Source organism: Sarcophilus harrisii, chromosome 2, assembly GCF_902635505.1.
Source record: "Sarcophilus harrisii chromosome 2, mSarHar1.11, whole genome shotgun sequence".
In the NCBI taxonomy this organism is placed as follows: Eukaryota; Metazoa; Chordata; class Mammalia; order Dasyuromorphia; family Dasyuridae; genus Sarcophilus; species Sarcophilus harrisii.
Window position 1 is genome coordinate 218,783,342 of NC_045427.1, and position 18,425 is coordinate 218,801,766.

At 36.7% G+C, this 18,425-nt stretch overlaps 1 protein-coding gene across 2 annotated transcripts in view; it reads right to left on the reverse strand.

The window, feature by feature from the left end:
* LMAN2L (lectin, mannose binding 2 like) overlaps positions 1–16,942 on the reverse strand; it is a 31,316-nt gene extending 14,374 nt beyond the window's left edge. Inside the window, exons 1-4 of one of the 2 annotated variants that reach the window (XM_031951482.1) lie at positions 16,701–16,942; positions 13,296–13,414; positions 7,097–7,214; positions 5,136–5,218 (exon numbers count right to left, since the gene is read on the reverse strand). In XM_031951482.1, coding sequence (XP_031807342.1) covers positions 5,136–5,218; positions 7,097–7,214; positions 13,296–13,414; positions 16,701–16,905 — 525 coding nt within the window. In that variant the 5' untranslated portion in view covers positions 16,906–16,942. The remainder of the gene's footprint in view (positions 1–5,135; positions 5,219–7,096; positions 7,215–13,295; positions 13,415–16,700) is intronic. The other variant, XM_003757746.4, reaches the window with a different exon arrangement.
* Positions 16,943–18,425: the final 1,483 nt, after the last annotated feature.

Here is an 18,425-nt window from a genome sequence, read left to right on the forward strand (position 1 = left end):
GAATTGTGACATGAATTGGTCTCAAGCCCAAAAAGGCTTTTTGGAGGTGCTCGTAAAGGATTTTAAAAGTCAAATAAGAGATAGAAGAAAAACTGGGAAAAGAAACAAGAGGTATGCAAGAGAGAGTCAGCAGCTTGAAACATGGTTGGACAAAAATTGACTGAAGAAAGCAATTCCTTAAAAAGCACAATTGGTCAAATGTAAAAATAACCCACTGAAGAAAACAACACCTTGAAAAGTAGAATTAATCAAATGGAAAAAGATATACAAAAATGAACTAAAGAAAATAATGCATTAAGAACTAGAACTGGGCAAATGGACCATACAAGAAATAATAGAGAATCATAGAAGACAAAATGAGTAATTTTGAACGTAGTAAAAGGTTTTGCACAAACAAGGCAAAAGCAACTAAAATTAAAGGGGAAACAGGTAATGGGGGGAAATCTCAATCTTAATAACCAATTAAAATGTTAAAAATAATCATTCTTTAAGAGGTAAGATATCAAATACGAACAGGCAGTTTTATTCAAAGGAAAAAGTGTTTCTTAAAAGGAAAACAACTAAGCTATTAATAGCCATGTGAAAAAATGCTGCACAACATAACTACGGCTATTTATATATATATATATATATATATATTGTATTTAACATATACTTTAACATATTTAACATGTATGGGACTACTTGCATCTAGGGAAGGGGGTGGAGGGAAGGAGGGAAAAAGTTGGAACAGAAGATTTGCAAGGGTCAATGCTGAAAAATTACCCATGCATATATCTTGTAAATAAAAAGATATAATTTTTAAAATTTTTTTTTTAAAAAAAGAAAGAAAAAATGCTCCAAGTAACTAATAAGTAACAAGTAAGTTGGTATTTAGGCAACTCTGAAGTTCCACACAATAACCATCATATAGGTTAAAATAAATACACAAAAGCTAACCTTTATATAGTGCTTTAAAGCTTGTAACATGTCTTACAAATATTATTTCATTTTATCCTTAGAATAATCTAGGAACTGGATCCCAATACTGTCCCCATTTTACAGATAAGGACAATGAGGAAGACAATAACTAAGTGACTTGCTTGAAGTTACACAGCCTGTACATGACTGAGACTAGATTTGAATTCAGGTCTTCCTAATAACAGCAGGCCCAACACTATACCCATTGCGTCACCAAAAAATTTTTAAAAAATTTTTTTAAAGAAAATAGAAAAATTCAGAGGCAATGTTAAAAGAGATTCTGTTAAATGAGCTGTGAATCAATCCAGTTAATCTGGAATTCAGCAACTTCAGAAATATGCACACACACAAAAATCACTAGAATTTGTGCATACCTTTTGACCCTTACAATACCATTATGAAGCCTACAGTGTCAGAAATTTAAAGAAAAAAAAGACAAATATGTACAAGATTTGTAATAGCAGCTCTGGAATCTAAAGCAAGGGATCTCCATCTATTGAGAGAAGGCTAAACAAACTACAGTGTAAAATAAAATAATATTTTCTAAAAAATGATTAAATGGATAGTTTCAGAGAAAATTAGGAAGATATTATAAACTGGTACAAAGCAGTAATAAGTAATGAGCAGAATAAGGAGAATAATTTATACATTGACATTATAAAGAAAAATAACTTTAAAAGACTTGAAAACTGATCACTAAAATGACTGATTCCAGAGGACTAATGGTGAAGCATGATACTTTTTTCTTGCCAGGATGCCAGCAATAAAACATATTTTCAAAAATAAACAATATGGGAGTTTGTTTTGCTTGATTATGCAGGCTTTCTTTTTCTTTTTCTTCCTCCAAGGAAGGGGTTATATTTGAAACTAAGAAGGAAAGGTATATTTTTAAGGTACCTTTTTTAAAAGGTGTATATATATATATATACACACACACTGAAATGCAGAGAAAAGAATAGAAGGAAGACCAGAAAGAAGTACAGACAAGACACTTCTGAAAGTTTCAGGTTGAACTTACTATATACTTTTAAAAAAACTATACATAAAATATCTACAGTTTTTGTACTAAAATCCTCTTATTCTGTTCTAATGTATGTATGGAAATATCTATTTTATATGGTGTTCAAATCCAAATCAAATAAGAATAAGACCTGAATTCAAATGGAGATTCAGACATTTCCTAGCTCTGTGAGCCTGGGCAAGTCACTTAACATCTATCTGCCTCAATGTCCTCATTTGTAAAATGGATTGTGAAGAACAACTGAGATGTTAATTGCAATGTGCACTATACCACATGACCTGGAAAGAGAAGAGGGGAAGTCCTTTGTTCTCACAGAGGAGCCTCAGTCAGTGCTGTGCTATGGCAGTGAAGGGCTTCTTCCCACCCACCACCATTTTTCTGAGCCTCATTTTACTGTACAGCAAAGCCAAGGTCACAAGAGCCCAAAAGTTTGATGCATGCTCATCCATCTCTGCTTCTGTCAGTGGAGTATAGGAAAGTACATCATGCCATAAACAAAATACCTAAGGGTATTTTTGGTTGCTGGGTTTTTGCTTTTCGTTTTGGTTGGGTTTGGGGTTTGTTTGTTTGGTTGTGTTTTTTTTTTTTGGGGGGGGGTAGTTGTTAGCCTACCAATTCAAGTCATCTTATTAGCTTGATAAACAATATTCTAAGACATAGATATAAAATATAACTTTGGATGACAATTATCTATCAACATAGGGAATTATCATGTAGTGGAAAAAACACAGGGCCTATAGTCAAATGGCAAGCCTTCAAATCCCTTCTCTGGTGACTTATTACTTGGGTGATCTTGGGCAAGTCACATAAATTTCCTGGGCCTTAATAGTTATGGAAGCTAGACTAGAAAATGTGTGAAATCCTTTCTGACTCTAGTCCTATGAACCTTTCACCAAATCATCAGTATGTCTAAAAAAAGCAGCCTCAAAATCTCAAAGAGGAAGCTTCTCCCCTCCCTGCTCTCCTCCCCACCCCCCACCCTAATCCTAGAGGTCAAAAGCAAATGGAGAAAAACAACCTGAGGAGTTAGAAAGCAATACCAGACCAAAAAAGAAAAGGCAACTGTGCCACCTGGCTATTGAAAATATTGAGGATGATCTTGAAAAAATTACAGAAATGCCAACTAATGAGAAAGGGAATCCTGATAATGAACCATTAAAAGAATGAGAAGTCCAGTGAGAGATAACAACATTCACTCAGCATGGTCTTTAAAGAAATGGCAGTTTGTGAATAGATGCCCCTCAGCTGGAGAATGGCTCAATAAGTTATGGGATATGAATGTTATGAAATGCTATTTTCAATAAGAAATGATCAGCAGGATGATTTCAGAGAGACCTGGAGAGACTTACAGGAACTGATGCTGAGTGAAATGAGCAGAATCAGGAGATTATTGTACAGGGCAACAAGAAGATTATGTGATAATCAACTGTGATGGGCTTGGTTCTCTTCAACAGAGAAGTGATTCAGGGCAATCCCAACAGATTTGTGATGGATCAGCCATATGCACCCAGAGGAGTGCACTTCTCCACAACTGTGGGGACTGACTATGGATCACAGCATAATATTTTCACCTTTTATTGTTGTTGTTTGTTTGCTTTTTGTTTTCTTTCCCATTTTTTCCCTTTTTGGTCTGATTTTTCTTATGCAGCATGATAATTGTGAAAATATATATAGAAGAATGGCACATATTTAACTCTATATTAGATTACTCTCTGTCTAGGGTAGAGGGTGAGGGAAGGGAGGGAGAAAAAATTTAGAACACCGGGTTTTGCAAGGGTGAATGCTGAAAACTATCTTTGCATATATTTTAAAAATAAAAAGCCATTTTTTTTTAAAGAATAAATGGAAAATTGGTCAGTAAAAAAAAAAAAAAGAAAGAAAAGAAATGACAGTTTGCAAATTTTCTTAGGTCTATCTTGCTCCCTGGACATCACATTCTAATGAAAATGACCCACTTCTTGCTACTACTTGAGCAACAAATTATACCTCCCCATTTTGCATCTTAGTACAGGCTATTCCACATATCTCTAATATGCATCCTTCCCATCTTGACTTGGTAGAATCTTTCTCCTCCTCAAGATTCAACTTCCTCAAATTGTTCCTGTTTTTTCCCCTTCTCAAATTATTGTGTATTTCACATACACACACACATTTGTAAAATGTTATATCCTCCAAGTAGAATGTAAGCTTCTTATAGGCAGAGTTTTATTTCATTTTGCCTTTGTATCTCCCAAACTCAGGACATAATCAGTAAATCACAATAACAGAATGCTTATTGAATTCAATTAACCTCTAAATCTTAGAATCCTTTTTAAAGGCTAATAATCCCTCTTCTTGGCATATAAAATGACTTTGACACATGGATCCCAGAAATGAAGCACAAAGAAACTAAAACTCAAAAAACATCAAATCATCCTATTGCTATGTAGCAAAATGAACATTCCCACTCAGGTTTCCCTTTCCAGCTTCTACAATGAACTTTTAGTTTACTACCATCTCTGTTTGCCTTTTCATACAACCCTTTTATTTATTTAATCAGTGAAAGAAATCCAGGTACACTATAATGTTTCTTGCTCCTAATGTCAGTCTCCAAAGAGCAAAAATGGACAATCAACCAACCTCCTGCTGCCTATTTAAAGAGATCTGAAAAACACTGAAGAACAACAGTTTGCTCACATGACCTCTAAGGCAAAGAATTCTGGGATTTTGAGACCAGTTTCCTATTTAACCTTTCATATGGAAGACAGTAGCTGCCCCTCAACTTTGAGGGTATGAAGATAAGGATAGCGGTAGAAAAGAAAAGATCATTCACATTAGTTTATATATGTGTACATGCACACACAAATGAATACAGAAAAGTATGAAGCACCATAATTAGTGAAAAATATATGAATAATAGTTAATGAGAACTATGAAAACTAGTTCACGTATGAAATGTAGACAATTGTTAATACCAGAGAAAAGTCCCCAATCTTTAACTCTTCTTTTCCCTTTACAAAAAAAAAAAGAAAATATCTAAAGTCTAAAAGAGTAGGCAAATGAGGCAAACTAATCTATCCAATAACTTTGCCAAACCTTTGTCAAATCAACTTTCTTAAGAAATAGGAATTGTGAAATCAGTATTGTTGATATATGTTTTGCCACTTGTCCTTACCTCTTGCTGTTTTTCCTCATTGGGATAGGTGTCTACAAATACTCCCAATCCTACAAAGTTGTCCTTACTCCCAAAGACAGGTCCTACAAGAATGAAAAGACAAAGATGAATCAAAACAAGGTTTTGAACATTCCAAAGAATCTCTCTCTTTCTCTCTTTTTCTCCTCTCTCCTCTCTCTGGAGTAGGAAGATTTCAAATGAGTCTCATGCTTTACATGGAGGGGAAAGCCAGGCAAAAAGAGACAATATTATCCCAAACTTCATTAACCATACAAAAGCTTCCTGAGATAAAACCCTGGCTGCCAAGAGACCCCCAATTTCACCAATTTCTGCTTCAGAAACACTCAGTGAAGATCACACCCCCCAAAAATGGAGGTGAATTCAAAAGTTCCAAATTGTGGGACAAAGCATTTTAATTCTTAAGAAGTTAGATCAAGTTAAGCCTTCTCTCTCTTTAAAGAAGGATCCCAATAAGCAATAAGAGTTCAGATCAGACATCTTCTCTGATCTTCACAACTTCTTAAAACTCTCCAAAATGGACATTATGCACCAAAGATAAAGCAACTTCAGCTGTTTTCATGGTGTAGGACATCCAGAATCCAAAAGGAGGCAAAAAACATTCCTGAAAACTCAAGAACTGATGCTACTGATCCTAAGCTGAATATTCTGTCACTGCTTCCCATTCTAGTAGTAGTGAGGCCTTATTAGCAGATCAAAGGAAATGACAAAGGTTTACATCAAAACATACCCTTGCATCCTATATCCCCTTCTTTCTTTTTTCTAGTACCATAAAGACATTAGCTCCAGGTTTCTGTTATCTTTGGTTTTTAGAGTGGCAAAGAACTAGAAACTGAATAGATGCCCATCAGTTGGGGAATGGCTGAATAAGTTATGGTATATGAAAGTAATGGAATATTATTATTCTATAAGAAATGATCAACAGGATGATTTCAGAAAAGCTTGGAAAGACTTACATGAACACATTCAGAGTAGAGTGAGCAGAACCAAGAGAACTTTGTACAAAATAAGAAGATTATGTGATGATCAACTATGGTGGACTTAGCTCTTCTCAGCAAAAAAGACAATTCCAATAATTCAAGACAATTCAATAGATTTGGGATAGAAAATGCCATCCATAACCAGAGAGAAAATGATGGAGACTGAATGTGGATCAAAGCACAGTATTTTCATCTTTTTTTGTTTTCTTGCTTTTTCTTTCTCATGGGTTTTTTCTTTTTTTCTACTCATTTTTCTTGCATGATTTGACAAATGTGGAAATATGTTTAAAAGGATTGCATATATTTAACCAATATTAGATTGACTGCAGACTTGGGGAGAGGAGAAAAATTTAGAACACAAAAGTTTTACAAAAATGAATGCTGAGGGTCAGCTAGGTTGTACAGTGGATAGAGCATCAGTCCTGAAGTCAGGAGGATCCGAGTTCAAATCTGGTCTCAGACACTTAACTCTTAGTAGGTTTGTGACCCTGGGGGCAAGTCACTTAACCCCAATTGCCTCAGGGGGAAAAAAAGAATATTGAAAACTATCTTTATATTTATTTAGAAAAATAAAATATTATTGGAAAAAAAGAAGTAGCAATAGTAACTCTGGTTCCATAAGCAGAAATCTCTAATTCTCCCCTATGACTTAGTTCTGTTAAGATTCTTCAAGGTATGTGACTATTGGGTTGGGCTCTTCTCTGTGCTTTCAATAGCCAACATTCCAAAAGGTAGAAAATATAAAACCTAGAGGCTATTAAAGAAGAACAAGCCATTTAGAGATGAGGCCAAACCCATTTGTTTAGCCAGGATTTTAGACCCATTCTAAAACTGAGACTTGTTGGCTACAAATACAGATGGCAAAGTAATTCACATCCTATAAAGAGAGCTGCCTTCTATGTCTTCTGAAAAGGTGCAAATCTTTCCACATCCCACAGAGACTCTAACCAAACATATTGATACCTGGCTGCATCCGATCCTTTGTATACCAGATTGCAAAGCCATCCCCATTCAGATTTTTCTTTCCTTGTCCATGGATTTTGAAATGCACTTGCAATTCCCAGTCTCTCAAATAGCAAGGCTGCAAAAGAAAAAGAATAAGAGTCAAGAGAAGGATGAACTTTCAGGCTCTCAGTTCCCCAACAGCAAGCTATACAAAGGGAAAATTAACATGTAGTTAACACAATAACAACTACACTATAGAAAAACTAGAACTTGAGATCTAAGACTTACTAAATTTATGTAAAAGCCTATTCTCTATTATATTAAAAAAAAAAAAAAAAACAAGTTAAAAGAGAAGGCAAATTCTTTCAGGTTCTTTATATAACAGAAATGGCGTGTTCCCTTCACTTAAGTACCAAAGTAATCCAAGAAAAGGTACAATATCTGTCATCCACTATCTCTATCTCAAGTGTCTCCCACTTGACTGTTTCCCAAATAAAAGCAGCAAGTAAGTTGGAGTTGGAAGCCAGAAAAGCCATGAGGTGCTGAATTGACTTGACTACAATATGGTGTAGAAACTGCCAATTTATTATCTATGGAACCTTGGACAAGCCACTTAACTCCACTGACCTTCAGTTTCCTCATCTCTCAAATGAGAGTTGAAATAAATAATCTCTATGGTCCCTTCGACTTCTAAACTTACGATCCTATAAACCTATGACTGAGGAAAGCATTTCTGGCTATATTGCCTAATCACATTCATTTCTTACAGGTAAAACCTGCTAGTTTTTTCTTTTTGTTTTTTGGTTTTCCTGCTGGAACAAGGCAGAATCAACAGGGTGAATCAAGACTATCATAAATTATTGGTCCTGTTCGCTTAGACGTGTCCTATAAATGCAACCCAAATTTACTCATAGTCACCTAAGGAATAAGAGCCAAAGGTAGAACTCAAACCTAAGTCTCTTGGCTCTTAGTATGCTTTCCTCTGTTCCATACCATGTGATTTCCACAGGTCATCCAGTCTTGTGGGGTCTTAACTTCCTCATCTGTCAAAAGGAAATTTAGCCTTCACCACCTTCACCCTCAATCATCAAGAAAAGATAAGGCTAGTACTATGGATGAGTAAGTAGAGTGGCAAAGAAGAAAGAAGTTAGATTTGGAGTCAGAGAGTCTAGGTTCAAACCCAAAGTTTGTGCGACTATGGGTCAAGTCACTAAATATGTTTCACCCCGTATCCTCATCTATAAAAAGAAGGGTTGGACCAGATAGCTTCTTAGATCTATTCCAGCTCTATACCTAGGATTTTTCAAATATTCAATTTTCAGCCCAAAGTGACTCCATCAGTTTCTCTCAATTGAAATACTCTATAGAACCGACATCTTCCTCTGTCAACCTTTGAGTGGGAAAGCTAAAGTTTTCACTTATCATAAAAGAACAGAAAAAGTCAAGTTAGGGAACACCTTGTCTCCTGAAATGGTTTGGGGAATAATTACCAAATGACATAAATAACTCCAACCAGCTCTTAGTCCCTTGTTAACTAAGGAGTAAATAAAAGTTCCTAAAACTAAATGCAGAACAAACTGGGAAAACATCTTCACAGTTAAAGGTTCTGATAAAGGCCTCATTTCCAAAATATATAGAGAACTGACTCTAATTTATAAGAAACCAAGCCATTCTCCAAGTGATAAATGGTCAAAGGATATGAACAGACAATTTTCAGATGATGAAATTGAAATCATTACCACTCATATGAAAGAGTGTTCCAAATCATTATTAATCAGAGAAATGCAAATTAAGACAACTCTGAGATACCACTACACACCTGTCAGATTGGCTAAGATGACAGGAAAAAATAATGATGAATGTTGGAGGGGATGCGGGAAAACTGGGACACTGATACATTGTTGGTGGAGCTGTGAACAAATCCAACCATTCTGGAGAGCAATCTGGAATTATGCCCAAAAAGTTATCAAACTGTGCATACCCTTTGATCCAGCAGTGTTTCTACTGGGCTTATACCCCAAGGAGATACTAAAGAAGGGAAAGGGACCAGTATGTGCCAAAATGTTTGTGGCAGCCCTGTTTGTAGTGGTTAGAAGCTGGAAACTGAGTGGATGCCCATCAAATGGAGAATGGTTGGGTAAACTGTGGTATATCAATGTTATGGAATATTATTGTTCTGTAAGAAATGACCAGCAAGATGAATACAGAGAAGCTTGGAGAGAATTACATGAACTGATGCTAAGTGAAATGAGCAGAACCAAGAGATCATTATATATGTCAACAACGATACTGTATGAAGATGTAATCTGATGGAAGTGGATTTCTTTGACAAAGAGACCTAATTCAGTTTCAATTGATCAATGATGGACAGAAGCAGCTACACCCAAAGGAAAAACACTGGGAAATGAATGTAAACTGTTTGCATTTTTGTTTTTCTTCCCGGGTTATTTCTACCTTCTGAATCCAATTCTCCCTGTGCAACAAGAAAACTGTTTGGATCTGCACACATACATTGTATCTAGGATATACTAGGACATATTCAACATATATAGGACTGTTTGCCATCTAGGGGAGAGGGTGGAGGGTGGGAGGGAAAAATCGGAACAGAAGTGAGTGCAAGGGATAATGTTGTAAAAAAATTACCCTGGCATGGATTCTGTCAATAAAAAGTTACTATAATAAAAAAAAAAAAGAAAAAAAAAACTAAATGCAGATATCACAAGTCATGTCTCTTTTACATTATCTCCTCCCCATTTCCCCCACCCAAGGAGTATCATAAAAGAATACTACTAAACAATTACTATAAGAAAAGCCTCTGCTGCATAAATAGATAGAAATAAGGAGTTGAAAAATTTAGAAGAAAAAAATGTGGATGTGAAGAAGCTATCACATATAAATATGATTATAGATATTAAGGAAATGAATGTTTAATAAGGGACCTCTGATTCCTAACAGTATAACATAACATAAAAGTATCTCTAGGCAGCAGAATAAAAACACTTTCAATTATAAGGTTGACAAAGTAGAGATAAAATTATTTTCTCTCAGAGCCCATAAAGGCTCATATATTGTCTTGATGCTCCAAGAAAATATTCAAAGAGAATTATGACCTGAGTACCCAGGTTCTGAATGGAAATAATTTACTTTAGAGAGAAAAAACAAAGGTAGACCAACCAGGTTCATCCCAGAACATTTGAAAACACAGGTCATCCTTTGTCTCTTATAATATACTAAGTCAGTTTTAGTTTTCATTTTAAATTTTATGACAGAAAATAAATGGCAATAACTACAATCAAGAGTTGAAGTGGAAAAAACAGATGTCTGAACCCAGGCTGGTAACTGCAGAATCTCATCTCTTATAAAAGACCTCTTCCCCACTTATGATCAACTTTCTTACAATTTCTAACCATTGGTCTTAAGTCTCTTTCTCCTAAGGCATGAAGCAGAAAATATCTGCAAATACCTTAAACTGATCTTTATATAGCACAGTTTTGAGTATCCTCATCACCTTACTTACCTTCCTCTTGACACACTACAATTTGTCAATATCCTTTCTAAAATGTGGCACCTAACATAAAATATTACAATATGCCTGATATTCTTTGAGTAGAATACAATGAAACTATTATAATCACCTGTATTCTGGCATGCAGTTTTTATTAATGCAATCTAAAACTGCTTTTGGTTTTTGGTAAGCACTTGATAACATTGATTATATCAAGCTTGCAGTCAACTAAAAACCCCTAAGTCTTTTTCATATAAACAGTTATCCAGGAATATCCCAAATCATGTTGTTAATTTCTCCAGCTGAAGTTTTGTCTTTGGTTTCATTTTTACAGTTTCTAGTAAGGAAGCCAAGGTCTTTGTATTTAGAATAACTTGCCCAAAGGCAAACCTGACTAGAAGTAGAAGCAGAACTAGAAAGCAGGGCTCCTGATTACTAATCCAAAGCCTTTTCCACTTCACCAGGCTAACATCCAGCCTTCTTAAAATTAATTTAAGGATTAAAGATGAAGAATTCAGAGACATATAGGAGAATATGTATGAGAAATTATGAAAATAGAGTCAAAAGAATATACACAATAGCCAAAACAAAGTGAACAACAACAAAAACCATGGAGAGCTACCATTTGTTAACTCATTTCTGATGTACTCTATCAACAGAACAGGCAAACTGTCCAAATGAACAATATTAGTGTCATGTAGTCAAAGTTAAAGGACGTGACAAAAATTCCAACTAAAAACTTATTTTTAAAAGATAATGACCTACATTCTTTCTGTTAGCAATTAATAAATTATTTTGGGGGAATGTACTTTGTTGGGAGGTTGTTTAGCTATGTATTGGGAATGAATTGTGCCAAAACATATCAAATTTTTTAAGAGCATGTCAAAGCGAAGATGGGACCCTGAAAATCTGAAAATCCTTAAAGAAGAAAATCTCCTTCAACTCTGTCTCAGTGAAGGACCCTGCCCCAAGAACAAACAGTTTCCTTGTTACCTGGATGGGGTCAGCTGAGTCCCCATCCCCCCATCAGACCCCAATGAAACTCATTGAATTCAATTCAAATTCCAGCTCCAAGCTGAAACCCAGTTAGGAGTCAACTTGGGACTCCACCCACAAGCCCCCTTCAGCTTGTAGCCAAAGCCCCTTATTATAAAAGAGCCAAACTAAAATCCTCTCTTTGCAGAGGTTCCAAATATGTCATGCTATGCTATGCTTGGCAAGTCAAGGGCCTCTGCCCACTGAAATACTGTTTCCAGTGCTATCCTCTCTTTACTCTCACCTATTTCCTAACTAGACTTTAACCTTACTTCCATTCCCCATAATAAACCTAATAAACTTCTTTTATCAATCTAGGTTTTCGGGTCTGTAAATTTCTTTACAAGGGGCCTCTGCACCACCAGAAGGGAGTTCCCCAAAACTCCCTACCCTTGTGCCAAATTCTGAGGAGTTGCAGGGGAACCAAACCCCTCAATTTGACTCCCTGAACCCCGAACTTGCCACTAGACCTCATTTAACTCCCTAACTACCAGAAACCCTAATTTCACTTGGGTTCCCAAATCTAAACCTCATCAAAAGGACTACTAAGATTTTGCCACTTGACAATTCATAAAACCTCAGTAGATCACACACATATCATCATACAAATACCAATAACTAATATCACATATATGATCATATGAATACCAATACCTAACATCACTATATAGAATATAACTTTTTCACAGTTCTTGACATCTGTTATAGTTTTTATCCTAACAACAAGCCCCGTGAAGTTAGAATCCAACCTGACAGAAGAGAAAACTGTGGAACAGAGAAATAACTTGTCTAAGATCACACAATGATTCAATGTCAAAACTGGAACTAGAAGCCAGGTCTCTATACTCCCAAGACTTATCACATTATCACTGGCTATATCTAAAAATGAGACTGAGGGAAAAATATGATCCAATATTATCAAAATTTAAATTAATGAGACAATTCTTGAGTAAATGAACTTCCTCGCTTCTCTGCCAAAAAATCCTAGGAGATGTTGCAATAGATCTATTTGCCGAAAATCATTAACAGGCTCAGAGGATCATCTTTAGTGTTTGTAACACAGACATGAAAAAGCAAGCTCAGATTCCAGGAGCTCAAGAGAAAGTCTAAAGTGATACTAAGCTAAACAGTCCTAAAGGATTTGAAAGGATATTAAAAACCAATAGCCTCATCTTACATTTGTATGAAATCAGGTCCACACTAGGAATACAGCATGCACTTCTGAACAAAGACAAAATGAAGTGAGAAAAATGCCAAAGAACAATAAGATTACACTTTTTGGTCAGTATAATGAAAGAATTCTAAAAATCTAAAGGCAGTAATTTTAACACAAAATTGAAGTCATGTCCTTTTTTGTATGTGGCTATTTTTAGTGATAAGTAATAAATATGTCGAACCTGACAGGTTTTACAAATTCAAAATTCAAACAAGGATTTAAATAAATTTCACAAATGATAAATCCATAATGGACTATTTAGGAAGAATAAAAGTACAATTATATTATTCCAAGAGCCATACAAGTGTCACTCAAAGCAACTATCATCCTCTCCCAGAAAATGGATCACCTAGATCCATTGTCAGAAATAAAGGATTGGGTTGGATGGCCTATAGGATGACCTTCTAAATTTCTCGGACAGCCTGCTTGATCACCAATAGAATAGGGAGAAAGATTCTTACCACCCGGTTCCACAGGGCTCCCTGTTTGCTCTGCATATCTGGGGTAAGGCGGATATACTGTGTCATCACCATAGCATTACCCATCAAGGTCCACAGTGAAGAACTACTAGTGCCAACACCTATAGGGAAACAAGTAAAAGAGTTCTCATATATCAACACTTTCTTTTCTACTGTATCAATTGTTTGCCTCCTATTGCCCTAAGCAGCTATTACTTTCTTACTAACTTACCTCTGCATCTCACTGATACATTTAAAAAAAATTTTTTTTTTTTACTGTGCAACACCATGCTGCCCCTTTCAGACGTGGATTCCAAAGAACTTTAGAGTTATTAGTTTATTCATTTATTCATCATTCTATCCATCCAACACTGATCAGAAGTCAGGATCATTCTTCCCATTTTATACATGAAAAAACCAGGGCATCATAAGAGAAAAAAAAAGTGCCCACAATTAAAGAAGCTAGGTGAAAAAGTGGATAGAAATGCTGGACTTCAGAATCAGGAAACCATAATTCAAATTCTGCCTCAGACACAACAGTTGTATGACCCGGGGCAATTCACTGAAGCTCTCTCGAGGTCATCTGAAAAATGGAGATAAATATATAGCACCTACTTCTCAGAATTATGAGAATCAAAAGAAATATATGTCAATAACTTGGTTAATAGTAAAACACTATCTAAATAGTAGCAAATATTAATTATATTGAGATGCAAAAATGAGTAAAGGCAGATAACATGCCTCAGATCATATATTTTCCAAATTGTCAATTGTATACGCAACATACATACATACACTATATATACACATTTGGTTGGTTGTTGTCCTTCCTTATCAAAGAGTATCAAAAATGGCATCACAATGTTTGACTCATGGTACAGTGTGTCCAATACAAGCTCAGAAGATGCACAACAAGGAGGACACAAAGATGTTAGCATGTGTGTGTGTGTGTGTGTGTGTGTAGAAAATGACTGCTCCCTTAGAATCCTTAGTTTCCTTCAAGTTTCCACTCAGGCGATACATTTTAGCAAAGATTTTGTAATCTCCCTAGGGATTGATGCTCTCTTGTTTTTTAGATTATTTTGTCTTTACTTATATATCTAATAATATTGTATCCACTGGGTATAATGTAGCCTCTTTGAGGGAATGCTTTTCATTTTTATCTTTGTTTAGAAAATGCCTAGCTCTTTCCAATAATGAGATGATTGAGATCAGTTCCAATAATCTTGTGATTAAGAGAGCCATCTATACCCAGAAAGAGGACTGTGGGAACTGGGTAGACCACAACACAGAATTTTCACTCTTTCTGTTGTTGTTTGTTTGCATTTTGTTTTCTTTCTCAGCTTTTTTTTTTGACATGATTTTTCTTGTGCAGCAAGATAACTGTATAAATATGTATACATATATTGGATTTAACATATATTTTAACATATTTAACATATATTGAATTACATGCCACCTAGGGGAGGGGATGAGGGAAGGAGGGGAAAATTTGAAACACAAGGATCTGGATCCAAGAGGTAAAGTGAATTAGTGATAAGGTAGTAGAGATAGCAAGTAAAAGTCAAAATTATGAACAGGAGTAGTCTTACTTTAAATACAATTCTCTTCCCACTGTTTAGCTGCCTATGGTTAAAGTTCTGAATACTTTTTAGTCACTGAATAAGACAAAGATAATGAAGTTAAATTCAACAAAGATTTATTAAGTGTCTCCTAGAGACACAACATTTTATTAGGTACTAGATTACAGAGATGAAAAAAAGATAACTCTTACCCATGATGCATTTTTTTAATAATCTGAAGAATAGGAAAGACCATAGTTGAGTTACAAGGACATTTAGGACTATCTAGTTCAATCACTCAATTAACCTGAGAAAAACTAAGGCCTACAAAACTATATGATTTTAAAAGCTTACTTAGGCAGAACCAAGGTCCATACTCTTGATTATTCTTTGCATTAGAATCAAATTATCTCCCTACACTCAAATATGACCAAAGATGGTAGCAAAGAAGTGAGGCAGACAAAATGTTCTGGGAAAGTAGGGGAGGGAGGGACAAGGAGAAAAGTGTTGACTTCATTTTTTGATCAACTAGGTGTTATTTTCTTCTCTTTTCCATCCTACCCTTTAAATGGAAGAATAAATATGCAGTCAAGGAAAACAAACTCTAGCATTTTCCATGTCCAAATTGTACATCTCACTTCGAATCTTGAATCCATTATTGCTCTGTTAGAAAGTAATATGGATTTAGAAACATGGATGGTCACTATACTGATCAGAGATCTTAATTCTTTTTTTTTTTTTTACTTTACAATAAATTGTTATTATACAAATTGTTCTGGTTATTTTCACTTCACTCTGCATATCTTCATATATGTCTTTCCGAGTTTCTCTATCAAGTTTCTCTATCTTAATAATTCCTTACAGCACAACAGTATTCTACTACATGTGGTTCAACCATTCCCCAGTTGATCGGCATCCTCTTTCCAGTTCTTTGCCTCTTACAAAAAGATTTGCTATAAATATTTAGGTACATATGGATCCTTTTTTCCTTCCTTTGATCTCTTTGGAGTGTATGCCTAATAAAGGTATCACTGAGTCAAAGGCTAGGAATAATTTAGTGACATTTTGCTCATACTTGCACATTGCTTTCCAAGAATGGCTGGACCAATTCACTAATAATGTGTCCATTTTCCCACAATACCTCCGATAGCAGTCATTTTCCCTTTTCTACCATCTTTGTCAATCTAACGGGTATGAGGTGGAATCCAAGTTATTTAGCTAGCATTTCTCTGTTAGTGATTTGGAGCTTTTTCCCCTTATAGTCGTTTACAGCTCGGATGTTTTTGAAAGAATTGCCTACTCAGAACCTATGAATGGGAAAGTTTTTAACCAACCTTGAAAAATGAATCAAGTCCTTGGACTCCAGGCTAAAATGGACCCCAGAGGTCATCTGGTAACGAATTAACCACCAGTTTCTCCCAAAGAGGAAAAATGCCGTCCCGAGAGGTTCAGCGCCTTGGCCAACCAAGGTCACCCGGGGAGTTAAGTGGCAGAACTGGGATTTGAATCAAAGCCTCCCGACTCCACATGCAGGGATGCAATGTAACAAATAACTATTTGCCTCTGCGGCTGTTTCTGCTCGCCAGCTACGGCTCCAGACCCCACACAGCTCCTGACCCGGAGGAGGCACTAGAGAAACCCGGGGTCAGTCCGAACCCACCCGGACGCTTCTGCTCGCCCACGGGGCGCTCACAGCCGATCAGAAAAGCGGAAGAGCCACCCGTCCCCAGTCCTGAGCTCCCCGACCTCTGACCAGAGACCTCCGCTCAATGACCTCTCCCCTCAGGGCCCGCCCCGCGCCCGCCCCGCGTCCCAGACCCTCCCGGAGCGGCACCGGCCCCCTCACCCTGGTACGGCTTTGACAGCGAGTGCTCCCGCTTCAGGTACTCGTCCGTCTGGTCTGCCTTGGCCGGCCCCAGCCCCGGCCCAGAACCCAGCAAAAGAAACAGGAGCAAAATGCCGAAGCCTGTCCGGACAGGCGGAGCCCCCTGCCCTTGCCATCGCCACCGCCGCCACCACGGCCAGCCCGAGGCTCCGGGAAGCACCGCCATCTTCCTCGCTAACACCGCTTAGCCCAACGCCCGCCCTCTCTCCTGGCCCATTGGCCCGAAGGGTCACCCGTCCCGCATGCTATTGGTTGTCAATGTGTCCCCGCCAGCACAGGTGAGCATCTCGCTGATTGGGTACCTTGGGCATCAGTTGCCCTGCCAACCCAAAGGAGGGGCGTGGTGGTACAAATACTGAGCTAAATTTGCATTTTCTTGGGGCCCGCAAAGTCTTCTGGGGAATGAAGTCTTTTCATTCGTTACAATTTTTAAAAAATAGTACCGTTTATTCTTGTTCTTCTTCCCTCCTTAATCAAATCTCAAGGGCCCGGGTGAAGGGCCATATGAAGTATGCTTAAGAACTGCTTTTGCCTCATTTGGGATGGATGAAAGAGAGCTGTAGTGAAAAGGCTCTTTCTTTGTCCCAGCCTATAAGTGGACATTTAGAACTAGCGACTGGCTTTTTGTTGTTTTGATCGTGTCTTCGTGACTCCACGTGGGATTTTCTTGGCAAAGATACTGGAGAGGTCCGCCATTTCCTTCTCAGCTCATTTTATACATGAGAAAATTGAGACAAATAGGGTTAATTGAATCGTTCAAGATCACACAGCTAATAAGTATCTATCTGAAGCCAGATTTGAACTCACAAAAATGAATCTTGCTTATTCTAGGGTTTGGCACACTACCCACTTCATCATCTAACTGCCAAGATATTGGTTCATCATGAGCAATGTTTTTGGTTTTTTTGAAACTTAACTTTTATACCATTTACTGCCATATATATATATATATATATATATATATATATATATATATAGTATATGCCTATGTGTGTATATAGGCCTGGATTTTCATCCTTGTAGAGAACTTCTGTTAAAAAAAATTCCCTTCACTTCAAATTGTCAGCCTGTGAATTTTATGTCAATTCCTGACAAAATTGTAGACAATATTATTAAAGAAATAGTTTCACAGATAACTAGAAAAGAAAGCAGTGTTTACAGAAAGCCAGCATGATTTCACTTAGAAGAGGTTAGACTACTTTTCCATCCTATAGACCCTTTCTATGTCTTGTTTGGACTATCTCAATAAGACTCCAGGTTGCCCTTTCAACTTCTAGTTTCTTAAAGTACAGGACTTGACCATGTCACTGTCACTTTTCTGTTCAAGCTCCAGCAGAGTTCTAAGGTCTCTAGGAAAAAATAGAAATTGTTTTGTTTAGCATTAAAAACCTTTTACAGCACAACTCCCACCTACCTTTCTAACCTTACTATACATAATACTGGTTTATGTACTCTAAGCTCCAGTCAAACTGACTTACTTTCTGTCATTTGACATTCAGCTTCTTGTCTTCAATCTTTGCATAGGCTATTCCCCATCCCTAGAATGCATTCCTTTTTTATGTTCACTATTTAGAATCCCTAATTTTCCTTTCTTTATTTAAAGTTCTTCTTAACTGCCCCATACTACATGAGACTTTCCTGATCTCCCTCAGATGCTGGTACTTCTTCCTCCAAATTACCTTGAAT